Source organism: Convolutriloba macropyga, chromosome 5, assembly GCF_964194025.1.
Source record: "Convolutriloba macropyga chromosome 5, txConMacr16.3, whole genome shotgun sequence".
NCBI lineage: Eukaryota > Metazoa > Xenacoelomorpha > Acoela > Convolutidae > Convolutriloba > Convolutriloba macropyga.
The window spans coordinates 37168868-37188597 of NC_134472.1; the positions used below are offsets into that span (position 1 = coordinate 37168868).

The following is a 19730-nucleotide window of genomic DNA, read 5'->3' on the forward strand; positions in this document are numbered from 1 at the left end:
GCAAAATTTGTATTCTTACTGTTGAATGTGGTTACCAGGTGAAAGTTGGTGACAACATTAAATTGTGTCCTGATCTGGAAGTTTGCGACAGAATCACACCTAAATTTGTAGACGTCAAATTGCCAGATCCGCTAGAACATCTAATGGGAATCGTACCCAGCTTGGAAAATCTTCCCTACTTTGAATCTAGGACTGTAGCAGGAGTTGACTTGATGAAAAAAGTTAGAGCAAAACTCATCCACAGCCCGAAAGTGGAATCCAGTGAAGACCTCGAAAGATCGCTATGCCTATTACAATGGAGATGAGCAGTCTTAAACCATCATTTAAAGCTAGCCTGAAAGAATAAGTTCCTATTCAAATGTCTCTCTCATTAACCGTAATTGTTTTTATTGGAAATTTATTGCTTCATCTGTTATTCATGTGGGCCTACCATAAGTTTAAAATCATTCGTGATATTCTGCCATCTTTCAAATCACCAAATCCAGATATGAAGCCTTGTTATATCATAACACTCGATTGGAATAAACCTGATGAGGTAGAGCAAAAGATTAAATTGAGCAAAAATCTCGAAAATTGACCAAATTTACCATCAAATGGGCAACCAACTGATATCATTTAAAGAAGCGCTTAGAATTATGTGAAAAGCAACGCCCAGTCAATATCAATCGTCACATTCAATTCATTCGCCCCAACATACAACTGATGTTCATGCTTCTTCACAAAATCTCACCAATCAAGCAGAAACAACTGTATAATTGGTGCAGTGAATTTGTAAATATTAAATGTATGTCGTCTTGAACCCGATTCTTCAACTGGGACCCAGAATGCGATGACAGTATTCCTTTTTACTTTTATACGACATGTAATATTGGACTGGAACGATCATATTGTAGCAAAACTTCAACCTGTATCTCTTATATATCCAATTTTTTTCTACAACAGAGATGTCTGCGAATTTCCTTTTTTAACTTCAAAGAATGATGGACTTCACAATTTTTTTTGGAGTCCGGAAGTAATTGAAAGGAGGGGAGTGTGACGTGACGTTATCTAAAAATTCGAACATTCAAAACAGTATCAGGCATTAGTTTAATTGTTTAATTAGTACATTTGCAGTACATTGTTTAATTAGAACTTTCTGTTTGTTTAGAAGCAAGCCTCACCTTTACTTATTTGAATAATCATTAACCACTATTGAACCGCTATTTTAAAGTTATATATCAGATTGAATACAGAATCAACAAAATACTTACTTAAATCATTGTCACTGAGATACAGCAAGCTGTAACTCGGATCCACTTGCATGCACGATCTAAACCTTCAATATTTTTCAACAACATTCAATAATATACGTGCAATATCATTTACATTTAAATATACCAACCCCGTGTAATATCGGGAAACCCTTGGTATAGCACAACTGTAATTTTATTCTTATCCCTTATTATTATCTGACACTCTATGGTTTGCTCCTTTTTACTTCTGTTCTTTTAGAGATTGCCACCTGAGACACCTTTGATGAACAGCAAATTTGCTTTACTGTAGAAGGAAAATTGGACATTATCACAAAGTGTCGCAATTGGAAACGGAAACTTCAATTTTGAAAATTGGTTACCAACAACTTCTCAGTAAGACCAATTGATGGCTTGCGATTCAGCGGCATTTGGCGAATCAAATTTATATGGAATAACTTGGAGTGCTCCAGAAAATGAGCGGGTGGATTTTTTTTCTGGGGAGGACCAAGTTTATAAAATGTTATCAGGTATTTACGTCAGCATGATCAAACTTATAGGGTGATAGTACATACCACGGGGCAAGTTTCTTCGTTGTCACTTTTGGGAAATTTGTTTTGTGGATACGCGGGGGGCATAAAGCTTCGAAAAAGGCTAATTTCTTGTTAGGAGTTTGATTGGTAGCGTCCGAAGCCTGATACTGCTTTTGTTTTAGTTTGAATAGCTTTAATCGAAGCTAGCGCTGTATGGAGAAGGCGTTTAGATCATTCGATCGTTCTTTTTGAAATCATCATAAAACAATAAATAAGAAAGGTACATTTGCCGTACTGCTTAGCAGTGGTTTGAACAAATTCTTTATACATTCGCTTTATTACGTTGTGATTTGAGAAGTTGCTAAGGAGTAGATCACTGCTGATATGGTAGAGATCACTGCTGAACATATGGTTGTCCATTTTTAGAGAGTCCATAGTAATTCTGATATCGTAGATGGGTTCAACCTTCAGTAATAAAAAAAGCAGAGAGAGCTGAACTTGTTGTGAAGTGAAGTTGGTCTTTCTTGAGAGAAGGATAGAACATGGAATATCGAGAACTAGGAACGAGAGATTCGTGGGACTGATATTAGAAATATTGTTTGTACTAAATTAAAATTTAGGTGCTTAAAATCTGGTTGATTCATTCCTCTTTATATATAGTTATTTCAGTTAGTTACGTCTTTTTACGTTTTCGTCCGTTTATGATTTCTTAAATACGAAATTCTTTATTTACATTCTTCGTAGCAGTTTATGCTTTGTTCTATGCAATTTTCTATGCCTGTCTTTGTAAAGCTGAATTTGCCTGACCATTTGACTTTTCGTTCTCAAAAACAGGATAAGAAGGTAAAGCGTGGAAGTCATTAGGTCTGAATGCGGCTCTATTAGAGCTTGGCTTGTCGCTAAGTGTATTATAGTTCACTGAAGCTGTGAAGACATAAAATATGCTGTCCTGACTCCTACCTCCTTTTCAACGCACCCAATTTAGCTCCCCCTCATGCAACCCACTTTCATCCCCCCTTTTTCCTTAAGCTCTCCTCTCTGAGCCCCAGCTAGCTGTTACCAGAGCAAACCATTGAAAGCAATTCTACCAACTTTATTCGTTAATGCTGAAAATGACGTTTTAAGGTTATGTTTGTCGATGTTGAAAATATGGGAATAAATTGTCAATTGTACACCTTTGAAAAGTTCGTGAGAATACTTATAACTTAACCTGCTTGAAACGTTAAAGCGACATTGCCTTCTATGACTTTTTCATAAATTACAGATTCTTAAATTAAAAACATTTACTTGAAGTTTACTGTAAAATAGTTTACTTGAAGTTATTTTTTAAGCCGATTTTATTACCAGGACATTTGAGGGTTAAGATATATGAAAAACTAATAACCTAAATTTACTAAAAATACAGTTAATGCGGAGTTGCCAAAACTAATATACTTTACTTTGAGATGTAAATTTAAAGTAAAATTTGTATTAATTAATTTAATGTCTAGCTAAATTTAAACTGCATCAAGGACGTTAAATTAAGTTAAAATTGACTTGAACGATATCAATGAAATCTGTCATGTAAATACTTTAAATTAAAGGTAAAAGATCAGTTCAAAGATTTTCAAGTACAAAATTTGATTAATTGAAATGAAAAAGGGCATCGTTTGTTTTATATTTCTCCCTATAAATCAACCTTGAAAAATTGTGTCCTTTGCTTTGAAGTTTTGAATTGAATTGAGGTTCATTCGGTGGTCAGTAGTTCTCGGCTTATACAGGACCACCACCAGGCCCAAAATTATTGGAAAGCGCCTTAAAGATGCATGGGAAAATGGATTCCTTGGAGGATCTGTGCAAGAAGCAGACAAAAAACAAGCAAATCTTCATTTGGAAACTCAATATGATGGTTCGTTTAGAAATGCTCTCAAATTTTTTGGCTTTACCTTTATGATCCATTCACAGTATCGTTACTAAGTTTTAGGAAAACATATTATTTTTCGAATTGAGGATACCTTATTATGATACCTTAACTTGAGGGAAGGTATCATAAAGCTGAGATATTTTTTTCAACGGAACATTGACCTCAACTCAAGTTTAACTGGATTATGGTATAATTAAGGTAAAATTTTGTGTTTTCTAACTGGCTCATGAAGAAGTTCATTTGAGCAATATTTTCATTTTGAAACTTGGTAATCAGATTTAATGAAATATGTTGATTAAACAATTTTAACCGCAATTTTTGGAGTTTAATTTCATAATAACTAGAATCATTTGAATGATTGGACCATTAACATCACGTGTGGCTGCAACGTCAGATGCTAAAGCTCGGGATTGATGTCCTGCCGATTGGAGAGATTTGTCAGTTGATCTAATGAAGTGAATGACTTTGTGTACTGTGATATCCACATAGGTGCCTGGATACACACCACACTCAGGAGGGGCTGGGCCAGATGAGACAACACCGCACAAGAACATACCTAAAGTGAGTAACAAAAGCAACTCTCCAAAGTCTCGAGGAAACTATGTGATTGCAGAAGTGAACCATTCGATAGAAGTTAAAATAAGTGGTGTTGTTATAAATGGCAACATCACATGCGAAGTACGATCGTATAATTAATAGCCGCACAGCGATAGCTGGGGCTATTATTGTCCTTCTCTTGGTTTTTTTTACTTCAAAGAATTTGAATTGTATTGGGGCGCTGTCTTTTTACGACTCGAAGAGGAGTATTGGTTTTCTTAAGGTTTTTTTTTACAGGAAGTACTACTCGTTCAGACGACGTTTTAACCTAAAAGCGAAAGTGCGTTAAATTGCCGTGTAAACTAATTTGATAATGCGCTGCGTTTAGTGAATGACTTTTTGACTTTGAAAAGTAATTTTTGACTGAATAGCACATATAGATAACCGTTTTTAGCCGTTTTTTTTTTCGTCTAAGTGTCCCAGTTTTTTGCTTGTAATTTGGCTTTTTGCAGAAATACTTTTTAGTCAATGCATGCTATATTGAAATGTAAACCTCGGCAGAGCCTGAATATGCGTTTGAAGGTCAAAATTGGCACATATTTCTTGATTTTTTAGTTAATTTTTTGGCTTTAAATTAATTTCTTCATTTTTGCATCTTAAAGCGGATTTTTTATTCAAAATTTTAAAAAAATCAGTATATATGGCAATTTACTTTTGATGTTTCTTGCATTAAATGCCTCTTTATAACGTGAGGTTCGTTTGTTTTATAGAATTATACACATGCTTGCCCGATTTTTGCAGTTTTTTCCTCATTTTCTCAGTTTTGTTGGTTTTTTTGGATTTCAAAACAAGAAAATCTTTTTGTGCACTGTCAGGGGTATGGTTTTCTTTTACTATTAATCGAATGATTTTCAAATTTTTTTGAAAAGTGCAATTTCGAATTTTTTTGACAATTTCAATGCAAAATCTCGTTTTGTCTTTAATCTGTTAAAATCTTTGCATTTTGCTGAAATGTTTTTAACTTCTTTTTTTTAATTTTAATTTTTGAATTTCAAAAATCGATTCTTTGTCTTTTCTTCTTTTGGCTTTTTGGCTTTTTTCCTTTTAATTTCTTCATTTTCGGATCTTCCGGCCGTCTTTATGTCAATCATCAGTCAGTAACTATGGCAACTTCGCTTTGATAATTTATATACTCCACGCCTCTTTCTACATCGATGTAATTTTGTTTTAAAAATTGTACATATGCTAATCCCATTTTGGTAGTTTTTTTCCAATTTCTCTGTTTTTTTGTTTGTATTTTGGTTTTAATTACTAGAAAAGGTCTTTTTGTTCAACATGAGGGACTTTAACTTCGTTCCAATAAAAGTTCAATCATGTTTAGGTGTTAAGTTTATGAAAAACAGTTAAAATTGTCATAAATGTAGTCTCAAAGATTTTGTGACAATTTTCTTTGCAAAAAGTTTCAATGTTTCGTATGTTTGAATTCTGCTTTTTCTCTTTTGTTCTGTTCAGGAGGATGGATCTTTGTCTTGGATGACTCGTTGCTTTTTCTATGTCTCGAATGCTGAAGACAAATGTCTTTCGTTTTTCTTGATTTTTTTTTAACTTTCAAAAATCAAGAATTGGTCTTTTTGTTACGGTGTTCCTTACATTGTGTCCATATCCTCTACATTCTAGTTTGTACCATTCTAGCATTGCCCTGGCACCTACGTTTCGTTATTCATTTCTTCAGTTGTTAAAAGTTTGAATGAATTCAACTTTTTCTTAGCTTTTCGTCATTTGCAATTGATTTCATCATAAGGCAGCACTGAGAGTTTTCTGCAAAGATTTTCCCAAAACTTCCGCTTATTTCTATTTATTATTATGAAATCATATCTAGAATATATACAACAATGAAGAAGTGTGTGTTGTTTTTGTCTTAGTTGCAGTGATTTGAAATCTAAATGTAGTGGTTTTCTGATTCTTGAATTTGAGCTTTTTTTTTGAAAAATTTAACTTAGTTTCTAAGATGGTTATCTGCCGTTTGCTTTGGCGATCTTTGATATTAGAATCAAGAATTATTTGAGGGAAATTGTTATTCCTGTCAGCTTTTGTAGCCTCTCAGTTCGTTATCCTAATTTTTTGGAATTTTTTAACGTTACAAAACATTTTTAATAATATAAAGTTTTGCGGCATTTTGTTTCTCTTGGTGACATTATTTTAAATTTCTCCAAATTGTAGATCAGACCTGGAGAAATAATGAGTTAATTGTTTAATACAAAAGGTAATAATAACTTCAGCTGCAATTACGGTTTTTTGAGATCTGTTCACACCTTTCCATGATCTTTGAAGTCAAATTGGAGTAGTGATTTTGGTCACGCCTAAACAGGAAATTGAGCGAAAAAGCGAGTGGATTTGCGGCGTGAAATTTTTTCGCTTTAACTTTAAAGTAGAGTGAGAAAACGGTGTTTGAACAAAAATTCGCTTTCTCGATAGTGGTTTTTGTTCACATGCGGCATTTTCACTCTGATTTTTACTGTTTTGTTTCGATTTTTTGGATTGCATTTTTTTCTTAATGGTTTTCCCAATCCATTCACAGCTCATTCTAGGAGTTTTTTGATTGAATTAAATTTTCGTTTCTCGCTAGTGGATTTTTTGTTCATGCGGCATTTTTACATTGATTATCTGCTTTTTCTTATTTTTTTATCTGATTTTTTAAAAATGTTTTTCTCAATTCACTCATAGTCCATTTTAGGTCTATTGTTTCTGTTTAGTCAATGAAAATTTCTTCGAATTGTACGTCAGGACTTGTCCTGCTATGTCTTTTTGTTTCGTCGTCGCGATTTTTGTTACGACCATATGACGTCACAACCACTTCAAATCTGCTTTTTCTTCATTCGTTCATGCAATTTCAACTGAATTGCATGCGTGACGTCATTTTTCGCTGTTAGTGGAGCGAGTTTTTTGTTCATTCGCGTGATTAAGTTTTTGGTCACATTTGACTTACTTCACTCTCAAAAATGACTTCCTCACTTTGAAATTGACTTTTTTTGCTTAAGTTCAAAGAGATAAGGTCAAATGGGTGTGTGTCACTCTAAATAAAGGTTATTAGAGAGCAGCTAATAGAGGCAGTAGAAACTTATACAGATTTTTATCAAAATATAACATATCAGCCTTCAATGAAAAGACGAGTTTTTTTGGTCTGTCTTTTTTTACTGTTTTTTTGAGACTGCAGATCTACGAAGCTATTGCGGCTATTTTCTGGCAATCTGCCAGCTATGTTTTTTTAAATTGTTATTTATGGTATAATTTAATAGTTATTGCCCGTTTATGTAGATTCTTTGGGCACCTCCTGAAGATTCATCTGACTCGTATGGTGTCCTAGTTGGTGAATTGAATTAGTGCTTCATAATAATTGTTTGTATCTGCTGCAATCTGACTTCAAATTTAATCTGAAAGTGCGCATGCTTTCGATTCTCCGGTTTATGGCGCAAAATACAGTTAAATGGCAATTACACTTTATGCGACAATTTTTCATTTGGAGTGCTCGGACTTTTATCTGAGAAAACAAGAATATCTTAATTGAACGTATCACAAACAAGAAGGCTCGCATAGGAGGATATGTTATCACGATCAGCCGGCGAGAAGGTTATAAAAAATTGAAATATAAGATCGGTTTTTGGAAATAGCGGGCTTCTGATTTCTAATGCAATGACGACTAAAAAATAGACAAAGAAGAAACCTCAAATGTTTTGCTTCTTTTCTCTAGATTTCCGAACAAATTAACATGGAGAAAGTAAATAATCATTGAATACAGTTGAAAAACCATGATTTTTTAGATTCAGAAAATCAGAAACGGCATTTTGCAACGACGCTTTATAACTTTTTATTAGCCCACACAAAGATCAAAAGATAAGTTTTTGATTTCATACTCAATTATCCCAAAAAATCCGAAAACAACGTCCTTACAAGGTGAAAAAGCTGCTCTTTTGTTCAACCTTCTTTCGGCTTGATCTTTGCTACATTAGTTCTGCCTATTAATCCGATTTTATCAATTTTCAAATTTTTTTCTTTTCGAAATTCAATATTTAGGTTAAGGACAACTCAGGCATTGAGGGAGCCTGATAACATCTTTGAAGAAATTTAGCGAAACATTTTGAAAAGCGGTACATTTTTTGAAGACGTCTGTTTTTTTAGAGCTCATAACCAAATGAAATCTCAATGTAGCGCTGATTTTAAAAATAAGTGCTAGGTAGTGTTTAAGATGACTTTACAAAATTGTTTGGCAGAAAAATTGTACAGTAATCCGATTTTGGCCCTTTCTGTCCAAATCTTCCAATTTTTTCATTGGATATCGATTTGGTCACGCAACTCAACTTATTTAAAATTCATTTTACTGCAACTTTTTTGTCATCTGGTAGGGATATTTGAAGTTCAATGAAAACGATGTTTTGCTTTTTTTTTACAAATTTCAACAGTTTTTGAAGATTTCGTTTTTGATGAAATTTGGCTCAATTGCTTTGATGACCCGTTAATTGTAACTTGTGAAATTTGCCTGTTGTTTTAATTTATTGTCCATCTGTTTTTTACTTAATTTTATGTTATATTGTCATAAAGTGGTCTTTCTCCTATTTTTCTCCTAAGTAGTCATAAAGTGGTCTTTCTCCTATTTTTTAACATTGTGATTATAGCCGTAGCAGGTGATACTATTACAAATTGATTTATGTTGGTGTTCTGAAACGTTTATTGGAGCCAGTCTCTGTTGCTAAACCATTTTTTGTTTTTGGTTTTCATTTTGTCTTTATCTTCTTTTTGATAAATTTAGTTTTTGCAATAAGTTGAAATCGTTTAATCAAAGATCTCCGCCCAGAAGTAAAATACTTTAATGCTTTGATTTTGAAAGTGAGCATTTTTTTCACTCCTGATATATGTGTTGGAGTATTTGCAATTTGTCACCCAAGATTTTATTTTCAACTTCTCAATTCGACTTCTAAGATTGCTTTACGCTTTATTCTTTTTTAAAAAGTGTTTTGGGGCTGCAGTTCTGATTGCGATCATTTAAATTTCTGAGGCCTCTTCTATGGAGAACTTAGTCAATTCGATTTCATTTTTCGAGCTTTGATCTTTGCAGTTTTAGCTTTACCAGAAAATATAAAACAACCGTCTAACTTTAGAAGGATTGCTCTCGAATGACTAGTGAGAGCTCAAATCTATTACAGCCTGAATCAGTTTAGGGGGGGGGGGGTGGTCAGTAAGTTCACTAAGGGGATTGAATAACGTCATTAGAGGTTATTATATACCGATATAGCCACTATTTTAGAGGTTGTTATATAGCAATATATTTACTATTAAAATTAAAAGTACGGCGTACTCTTCGTTTGACTTTTTAGTAGTGTACTGCCGCCTATTGAGTTTTGCTGCTGACGCTTGTGAATGGAAAAGGAATTTATATCAAGAAAAATTTTTAAAAAGCCACACGCGCAAAAGTCACTCGAAAAGTTAAAACGGTCAAGCAAAAATTCTGCATGAAAAAGACCAACACGTTTACAGTAACTGCTTCAAACTTCGTTCAAAATCAATCAAAAAATTTTTTTGAACGTTATGAATTACTGTGAATCGAATAATATTTTGGCTGGTTTCAAATGTTCACATTAAGTCTTCCTGTCAATTATTGGGGATCTTCTCCAATTATTTAGTTCTTTTCACGTTATTTCTCAATTTCAAATGCATAGTCTTGTACATTGTTCTGAAAATTGCTCTAATCAATAATGTCAATTCCGATTTTTTTAACATCCACGGTTTTATGAAAGATTAATGCAGTTAAATATGGCATGCTAGAGAACGATTAGATTCCTATGTCAGTTGTGTTTGTTTGAAATTCTCCAGAAAAACTCTTTTTGCTTATAAATTACTAGTTTGTTCAACAAAATTTATTATAAAATTTTTTTTCCGATTACTCGAGTGTAGTCCGTCAAGTTCGATTGTTTCGCAAGTTTTTTGGTATTTTACAGGAAGAGTTTTTCTTCATGCGGCTTGTTAACCTAAAAGCAAAATTGTGTAAAATGCTGATGTGAATAAATTTTTGCTGTGCGAGAAAACTTTTTGCTAATGCAATTAATGATTGACCTTTCGACTTTAACAAGTTTTTGTTAACGTAGTGCGTATAGTTAGCTGATTTTCGCCGTTTTTTGCCAAGTTGACCCATTTTTGCTTGTTTTTAGGCCTTTTTTATTGAAAACAATTTTCTATCTTTGGATGAGCAAAACTCTCTGGCCTTGATCATTTGGTAAGAGTGTAATAAAGAACCCAATAAAGTTTTTTTAGGGAAGAGTTTGGCATTGAAATCTAGAGTTTTGTAATGTTTTTTTACTTTTTTGCAAAATTGTTTTGTATTTGAACAAATTTTTCCTCATCAATCAAAGTGAAGTTCCATTTACGGTTTCTGTGCTTGTTTTTGGCCTGTTTGACAAAAATTTGGTCTAATTTGCTGAAAAACTGGTGAACTAAAATAAGCTGACCGGTTCTGATCAATTTTTGTCAATTTTTTCAAATTTTTAGTTGAATGTTATTGTTATCGATGCATCTTTCTTAAGAAGCTCTGGAAACAATAACTATTATCTTTGTTAAATTTGAAGGAATATAACAGAAGAATATTGAATTTTTACTAATTTTTTGCAGCTAGTTTTTAAAGCATTTTGGTTTGAATATTATAGTTCGAACTGCTTAAATTAAATTAGTACTTATTGTAATTGTAAAATGTCAATTTACGATTAGACTGTGAATCCTTCAAAGCTGACTGGACCTTTTGTTTCTTTTTTTGGAAACATCAATTTTTTGGTACTTATCTTAAAACTTTTGCAAAAATTTTTTTTCGTGCGGTTATTACGTTCGTTCGTGTAGCCTTTGTTTCCGTGCTGTTTTTATTATTCGAATGGTTTACCAACGAATTTGGGGTTTTAGCAAATTTACAAAATTTTAACGAATTTTTTAAAAAAATTTTTATATGGTTTAATTGTTTCGTGAATATTGTAATCCAAAAGGGTTAGATTTAATTTTTCTTCTTGTCAGAAAATTTTTTTTTTTGATTGATTTCTGTTTAAGTTTTCGTTAAATTTAGTTGATGTAAAAACCGGAAGTTCGAATCGTTTCCCGAAGTTTTCCGGCTATTTTTTCATTTCCTTACGATGTTTCTTTGGTTGTTTTTTAATTCTTGGTCAAGATTTTTGTTACCGTCATCTGACGTCACGCTCACTTCAAATGACCTTTTCGTTAATTTTCTTGCATTTTTTTTAATTGCATTGCGGGCTTGTATTGGAGCTATTTTCTGGCAATTTGTCAGCTATGTCAATTATTTGTTTCGCGTGCATCAAAAGGCATATTTGATGGAAATGTGAAGCTTGAAAAGTTAATAAAAGTTTGCAAAAATTAAGTTTCCTTGTCTTCCATTGCATCGATTATTTTTTTTCTTTCAAAATGTGAAAAGCAATTACAAAAGCCTCAAAATTACAAAAAAAAAAATTATCTAAATTTAGATTTCATTTAAGATTGTAATTTTCGGAAAAGGGTTCCTTTTTCATAGTTTTGGAGATGATAATTGATGTATAAATTCAAATTATTAAGGAGCAGTAATTTCAGATGAATGGTGACTACTTGTCTTCAACTAGGCTCCCAAATAGAAACTTTGATAGTTGTAGGGCATTTTTATGGCCCCACTGAGTGAAAAAAAAACCATCAGATTGTTTATAAACAGCCGCAATTGAATTGCATCACCTCGATTGAAAAAAAAACAAAAATTTAAGTACAATTTGGTGATTTCTGGCAAAAAACCAAAGATAATTTTATTGTATTTGGTTGTTAGGCTCTCTCCGTTATTAATTATAGTATAGAGGGTACAAATAAGTATGTTGTCTAGATTTGAAATCAACTGTTATTTAGAATTTAGAATCGCTTTAAGCAGAATGAGTCAACAATAAAACTAGCCTAGAGAAGTAAAAATTATTTTATTCAAAAGCGGCAAAATCAGGTAAGGCGAAACAAATTTTGCTTGACGAAACAAAATAAATAGAGCGCACTATTATCTCACTGATGAAATGATGCGGCTGAACAATTATGAGCAAATAATAAAGATAAAATACAGGCAAATTATTTTTGCGAAAGAATTTCTAAATGATATCATCAATTCGAGTTCTCTAGGAACCTAGCAGTCCCAATAGAAGTACTTTAAATTATTCTCAACTCTTTTTGAAAATGGTGCATTGCGTTGATGAAAGCTGATACATACTGCTTCTAAGAGATCAATAAGTACAAGGAAATTGAATTTAATTCTTTTTGATGAAGTCTATTTTTTCTAGATTTAATTTGTACAAAAATTGACCAATCAGATCTCTTTTAGTGGAATAACCCATTTGCTATAGTTCTTCCGGTCCCCACTTTAGTGGGGAGGGAGGAACTATATACTCAACTGGGTTGTTTTTATTCAACCAATTTTGGCCGACCGATAGAGAATTGTGAGTGGCATTATTAAAAAGCTCGTCCAGCGTAGAATACGGAATCAAAAAGATTTTTTCGATTTTCGTGTTTTACAGGGAGTTATCGAGGTTTAAAGTTTTGTGAACATTCGACTGTTTTTGTTCGCATTTTCAGTAATTTTTGCTAAAATTTGGCACAATTTCGCTAATATAATTCAAAATAAGTTAAAATTTTTAACGGCAGAGTGTTGTTGTTACCGTTAGAGATAGAAGAGCGTTGCTGAATTGTTTGATTGAAGTTTTTTTTGGCTAAATTTTTTGATAAAATTTTCAAAATTCAAACTTTTATCAAAAATGGCACAAAATATGCTTTTTTGGTCCACTTTGTTAAAGTTTGACAGACTTAGGGACCTATAAACCTTAACACAGACTCTAATCTCAAAGAGAGTGCTAGTTGCAGTTAGATGCCGTATGAAAGTCTTCTAGAATTAAAACTTTGCCGTTTTTTGCAGATTTATCTCGATAATTATACAAAATGCATCTTTTGTTTTCAATATTTGAAGAATTTCACTCAATAATTGGCTAATTCGCAAATACTTGGAACACTTGGTCGGTTTACTGGGCGCTTGAGAAAATCAGGGAGAGGTTTGATAATATCAATGACTCTTAGAATCAGAGACTTTTCGGTTTTTATTTTGATGCTGCCTTTTAAAATATTTTGCTTTTGTTGTTTTAATGTTAATTACTGACAATTTTTTTCCACGACTCCGTTAATGACAGCTCCAATTTACTTAAATTTGAGGCCGAATGTACATACAGTTTGTTTTCAGAGAACCAAAGTTTTTTTTATGGCTTTGAGGAAGGGTTTTAGTAAAATTTAACTGAATTCTTGTCTTTTGTCTTCGATTGTTATTCTTTTGGCAGTCTGATTTTAAATTTGATCACTCAAAGATCTAAATTTCTTCCTCAAGAGGTGCAAGTGATCCTTTTTTATTCGGTTGTTACCTAATGTCTCTAATGTTTTATTTTTTTCATTCTCTTGTTTTTTTTATTATTTCAGTCAACATTTTGCTTATTCTCAGTAAGTACAGGTCAACCTTTCCTCCCTATAGAACAAAAACTAATTTTGTGGCCGATTGTTTTAACAGAAGGTTTTCTTGCTTTTGGTACTACGAGTTTTTATACAAAATTTTGTGCATAATTGCCCATTTTTGCTGTTGTTTTTGTTTCTTTTGTAAAATGTCACATTTAACAATCTAACTGAAAAAAGCTTTACAACATTTGAAACTGAATATAATTTTTGTTTTTATAACACATAGATTGATGGGCTGCGACACCGTTCTCTTGCAGAAATTGGTAATGTATTTTATTTTTGCCCTTTATTTGTTGTTAATTTTTGTTGTCATATGCCAAATATTGTGTAATTAAAGGTCTCAGTGGTCAACTATAGATAAACAATTGAACTTTAATAACTGTTATCGGTAAATAACTAATGGCTGTTTTGATTTTAGAATTAAATTTCTGAAAAACAGAGTAATAGTATTCTTCAACTTATCCCTTTTTGTTCTGGTTTGCGTTTTTTTCGTATTTTGCAATGTTGTATCATTTTTGTAAATTAGCTTCATTATTTAGAGCTCTTTTTATTGTTTTGTTGAATCAATTAATAGTTATTCTGTTGTTTAAACTTTTTAAATGATGGCTTCAGGGCTTAGACAATTTGTTTCAGAAGAATTTTGTGAAGTTAGATACTTTTCAGTTTTTGTGGTTCTTTTTGTTGTCATTTTGTGATACTAGTTTTACAAAAAGATGACTAAGGAGACGCAACTGAAGATGTTATATTCTCGCGGTTATTATCTTATAAACTTAATGGCTTCAAAACTGTGGTTTCGTAAAGTTGTTTTTGAAACTTATTATTTCAGCTTGTATTTAATGTTATTTTATAGTCTTATGATTTAGTCTCATTAATAACAGTCGCAATTATTTTCCGAGTAGTTATAAGTCAAACTGTCTACTCTTTTAGTCGAAAGCTTTTGTTGGCAATGAATTTTGAAAAAATTTGTTTTTAATAAAAAAGTGATAGATCTTTGAGATCTGCCAATTTTATTTCTGTTAAATTGTAGCTAAGCATCTCTATATACAATTTACATCAATTATCTTTTTAAATTTAATTTGGTTTTCATAACGGTTTTATTTTCCTCAAATAGTATTTCTTCTTGGAACAACCAGTTTTCATAAAACCAATTTTCGTGATTTTTGCAAATTTGCCCCTTTTTTGTAGGTTTTTGTTTTTTCACAGTATCACAATAATGGGCGTCATTTTACTTACAAATGTTGTCACCTGCAAAAAATGCCAACGAAGATCTTTATTGATTTTAGTGATCACCTAAATATTTAATTGATTGGGGGGACATCGTTTTCGTGCATCATTTTCGTGAAAATTTTGCCTGTATTTCGTTCATTTTGTCGTATGACATATCCTGGATAATGAGAGGCCTCAGTTGCTCTCTATTGAGGTATAAAAGACTCTTTCAATGATTTCATTTCATGCGTAATGTTTCTAATCAGTTCGAATTTAATACTTTTTTAAAATAGAAGCAATGTTTTAATAAACTTTTGCCGCTTTTTGCTCATTTCTAGTCGACTCGTTGCCAAGTCGCATTGAGGAAAAGTCCCATATTTTGTTCAAAATGTACCGGTTAATCATCTTAGTATCAATTTCGTCTGATGCCCTTTTGATTTGGTAATTTGTGGTTTTCAAATATGGACAAGGAGTTTTGGCCGTAATTAATATTTGTAACTATTTGATTTTTATTGCCGTCTTTTCTGTTAGTCATATTATGGTAGCCTCAGGTCTCATAGACATTCTGGAGTAGATTGTTTTATTCTTTCAGTAGTTTGTTGAACGATATGTTGATATGTTAATTTTTTAATCTCTTCCTCATGTGGTAGACAATTAAGTGAAAAATGTAGATGAGCGGGGCCGGAACTTAATGTGCGAACGCACATTACCGAGCCTCCTTGTTTACATTTGCTGTCGCCTTTGCAATATGCATAGTTACAAATGCATAGAGTTACAAATGCATTAAATTAGGTGACATAACTTCCAGTGAAAGAAATTTGACCACAATAAAACCATTTTAGTTTGCAATGTTGAAATGTGTATTAGCTCCATCAGAGTAAAACTGTACATAATCGTGTTCGTGAAAACGTTCGTTTTATAATTTTTCCGAAATTATGTTGATGCAATGGGACCATCTATAGAGAATACAATAAATACAATAAAATAATAACAATAAAAAAACGATGACTGCCGGTCCTTTCAATTTTTTTGTTATTTTTTTAGTTATAGTGAATTGAATGTCTCTTCTTGCCAAAAAGATATTTTATACCCCCGTTTTTCATTTATGGTCTCAACGAATGAGAGAGAAAATCAGTAGACATTTTCAACTGGACGATTGTGTTGGTTTTCTTTGTCAAAACATCTTTGATCCTAATGAAGACAAAAATGCGAGAGGTGAGACAATTTGGACGAGTGAATGATAAAAGTGTTATTTGAAATCAGAACTAATGATTGTGCAAGATTAAGTAAGTTATTTTCTGCTGACCAGGGAAACTAATTTTCAATTTCCTTTTAATAGCGCAGAAGCATGAAATGTTCGACAAGAAAACTAAATAATTCAAATTATACTTTAAGTTATATTCGATAAGGTGTTAGGATTTAGACATTGCAGTTAAACATCCTCAACTCAAAAATTAGATTTAAAAACGGAATAAAAAATTTTAGGTCAGTAAGCATAGCTTCTGCACATTCAATTGTTAGTCGAAAACATGCTCTAAAATCATCAGCAGCTAAACCCCTTTTTGTTTATCGCTTTGAGATTATAAGCAGCTTAAGTCGATTAATCAAATAGACTAGCAGAAAATTCTGTAAGGAATGAAGTACGTGCTTCCGAATTCAACCTCCAACATAGATTGAAAAGCTGACTCTCGTAACTGGTATTTCATAAATTACTGCGAGTTACCATACAACTGTTAACTTTGCAGATAGCCAGTATACACTTCGAGAGTCAAGAAACTCTTGTGGGAGTTGCCAAAAACTCCAAGTTCTGTACTACAATAAATTTTATCATTTGTAAATATTAGAGCGGTTTGAAGCTCTGTTGAAATAAATCGACACTCACTATTTCCCAATCGACAAACAGTGGGTGATCCCGAGTCACCTGAACATGCATCCTGCGGGTTGCCGTTATTCATTCCTCCGGCACAGAAAGTGAAAGCTGCTTTCGGGTCGCCTTTCGGTTGACACTCAGACCCGTCCTTCACTGGGACATCAACGGCCTGGTTACAAAGGCAAAAGATGTACTTTTAAAATGCATTTTTAGGTGCCCGGGTCGAGAAATTTTCCGAAAATTATGTAAGAAATGCGCTGAAATGCGCTCATTTTTCCAAAAATTCAGCGCAAAAACCTTACATAATAATGCGCTGAAATGTGCTGAAATGCGCTGAAACTTTGCAAGAAATGCGCTGAAAACTCAGCGCATTTCTTGCGAAATTTCAGCGCATTTCAGCACATTTCAGCGCATTATTATGTAAGGTTTTTGCGCTGAATTTTTGGAAAAATCAGCGCATTTCAGCGCATTTCTTACAAAGTTTCAGCGCACTTCAGCACATTTCAGCGCATTATTATGTAAGGTTTTTGCGCTGAATTTTTGGAAAAATCAGCGCATTTCAGCGCATTTCTTGCAGTGTTTCAGCGCATTTCAGCACATTTCAGCGCATTATTATGTAAGGTTTTTGCGCTGAATTTTTGGGAAAATCAGCGCATTTCAGCGCATTTCTTGCAATGTTTCAGCGCATTTCAGCACATTTCAGCGCATTATTATGTAAGGTTTTTGCGCTGAATTTTTAGCAAAATCAGCGCATTTCAGCGCATTTCTTAAAAAATCCAGCGCGTTTCAGCACATGAGTCAAACGAAATCGAATGGTACGTGCATTATCCCAGCGAGAAACTGCGTCTCAGCTTGCTCGTGAGCCACATTAGCTTCTTTGACGACCGGAGCCGGTGCATTGCTGAGCTCCAAAAGGAGACACCTAAACCCGAAGGGACTCCAGCCGCCAAAGAAAAAAATGAGACCCAAAAAGCTAAGACGCAGTGACGGCGCGCAAATCGTAAACTCGAACGGCGGCGCAGAAAAAAAGGAGAAAAGCAGACCAAGCAAAAGGAGCGCGAAGAGAAAAACAAACAACAAGGACAAAACAAAAAGGACAAAAAACGAGAACCAGGAAGAACGAAAACCTGAACAACGACGACGGTATCGATCCATTGCGACCGGTGAGTCGAACGAAAACGAATCGTACGTGCTTTATCGAAGCGAAAAACTGCGTCTCAGCTTGCTCGTGAGCCACATTAGCTTCTTTGACGACCGGAGCCGGTGCATTGCTGAGCTCCAAAAGGAGACACCTAAACCCGAAGGGACTCCAGCCGCCAAAGAAAAAAATGAGACCCAAAAAGCTAAGACGCAGTGACGGCGCGCAAATCGTAAACTCGAACGGCGGCGCAGAAAAAAAGGAGAAAAGCAGACCAAGCAAAAGGAGCGCGAAGAGAAAAACAAACAACAAGGACAAAACAAAAAGGACAAAACACGAGAACCAGGAAAAACGAAAACCTAAACAACGACGACGCTATCGATCCATTGCGACCGGTGAGTCGAACGAAAACGAATCGTACGTGCGTTATCGAAGCGAGAAACTGCGTCTCAGCTTGCTCGTGAGCCACATTGACTTCTTTGACGACCGGAGCCGGTGAATTGCTGAGCTCCAAAAGGAGACAACTAAACCCGAAGGGACTCCAGCCGCCAAAGAAAAAAATGAGACCCAAAAAGCTAAGACGCAGTGACGGCGCGCAAATCGTAAACTCGAACGGCGGCGCAGAAAAAAAGGAGAAAAGCAGACCAAGCAAAAGGAGCGCGAAGAGAAAAACAAACAACAAGGACAAAACAAAAAGGACAAAACACGAGAACCAGGAAAAACGAAAACCTAAACAACGACGACGCTATCGATCCATTGCGACCGGTGAGTCGAACGAAAACGAATCGTACGTGCGTTATCGAAGCGAGAAACTGCGTCTCAGCTTGCTCGTGAGCCACATTAGCTTCTTTGACGACCGGAGCCGGTGCATTGCTGAGCTCCAAAAGGAGACACCTAAACCCGAAGGGACCACAGCCGCCAAAGAAAAAAATGAGACCCAAAAAGCCAAGACGCAGTGACGGCGCGCAAATCGTAAACTCGAACGGCGGCGCAGAAGAAAAAAGGAGAAAAGCAGACCAAGCAAAAGGAGCGCGAAGAGAAAAACAAACAACAAGGACGAAACAAAAAGGACAAAACACGAGAACCAGGAAAAACGAAAACCTAAACAACGACGACGCTATCGATCCATTGCGACCGGTGAGTCGAACGAAAACGAATCGTACGTGCGTTATCGAAGTGAGAAACTGCGTCTCAGCTTGTTCGTGAGCCACATTAGCTTCTTTGACGACCGGAGCCGGTGCATTGCTGAGCTCCAAAAGGAGACACCTAAACCCGAAGGGACCCCAGCCGCCAAAGAAAAAAATGAGACCCAAAAAGCTAAGACGCAGTGACGGCGCGCACAACGTAAACTCGAACGGCAGCGCAGAAGAGAAAATGAGAAAAGCAGTTCAAGCAAAAGGAACGCGAAGAGAAAAACAAAAACAAGGACAAAACAAAAAGGACAAAAAACGAGAACCAGGAAAAACGAAAACCTAAACAACGACGACGGTATGTTTTTTCTCAGACCACCTGGAACAAAACTCCTTTTCCATTAGAATTTAATTGCACTTTCCCACTCCTACGTAGGAAGTCACATGATTTGAATGAGTCCTTCACTATATTGAAAAACACTTTTTGATAAACTGTATAAAGATAGTAATTTGAGCGCAAAATCTGACAACGTGCTAAGTACTTTTTTCTCAGACCACCTGGAAAAAAATTTTTTCCCGTTAGAAACTTATTGGACTTTCCCACTCCTACGTAGGACGTCACATGATTTGAATGAGTCCTTCAC

At 34.3% G+C, this 19730-nt stretch overlaps 1 protein-coding gene across 1 annotated transcript in view; it reads right to left on the reverse strand.

Annotated features, from left to right (window-relative positions):
- Window positions 1–3970: 3970 nt before the first annotated feature.
- Window positions 3971–19730, reverse strand: part of LOC142340360 (trypsin-7-like) — a 66464-nt gene continuing 50704 nt past the window's right edge. Inside the window, exons 5-6 of the mRNA XM_075390934.1 lie at window positions 16831–16987; window positions 3971–4221 (exon numbers count right to left, since the gene is read on the reverse strand). Of these exons, the coding sequence (XP_075247049.1) occupies window positions 3971–4221; window positions 16831–16987 (408 nt within the window). The remainder of the gene's footprint in view (window positions 4222–16830; window positions 16988–19730) is intronic.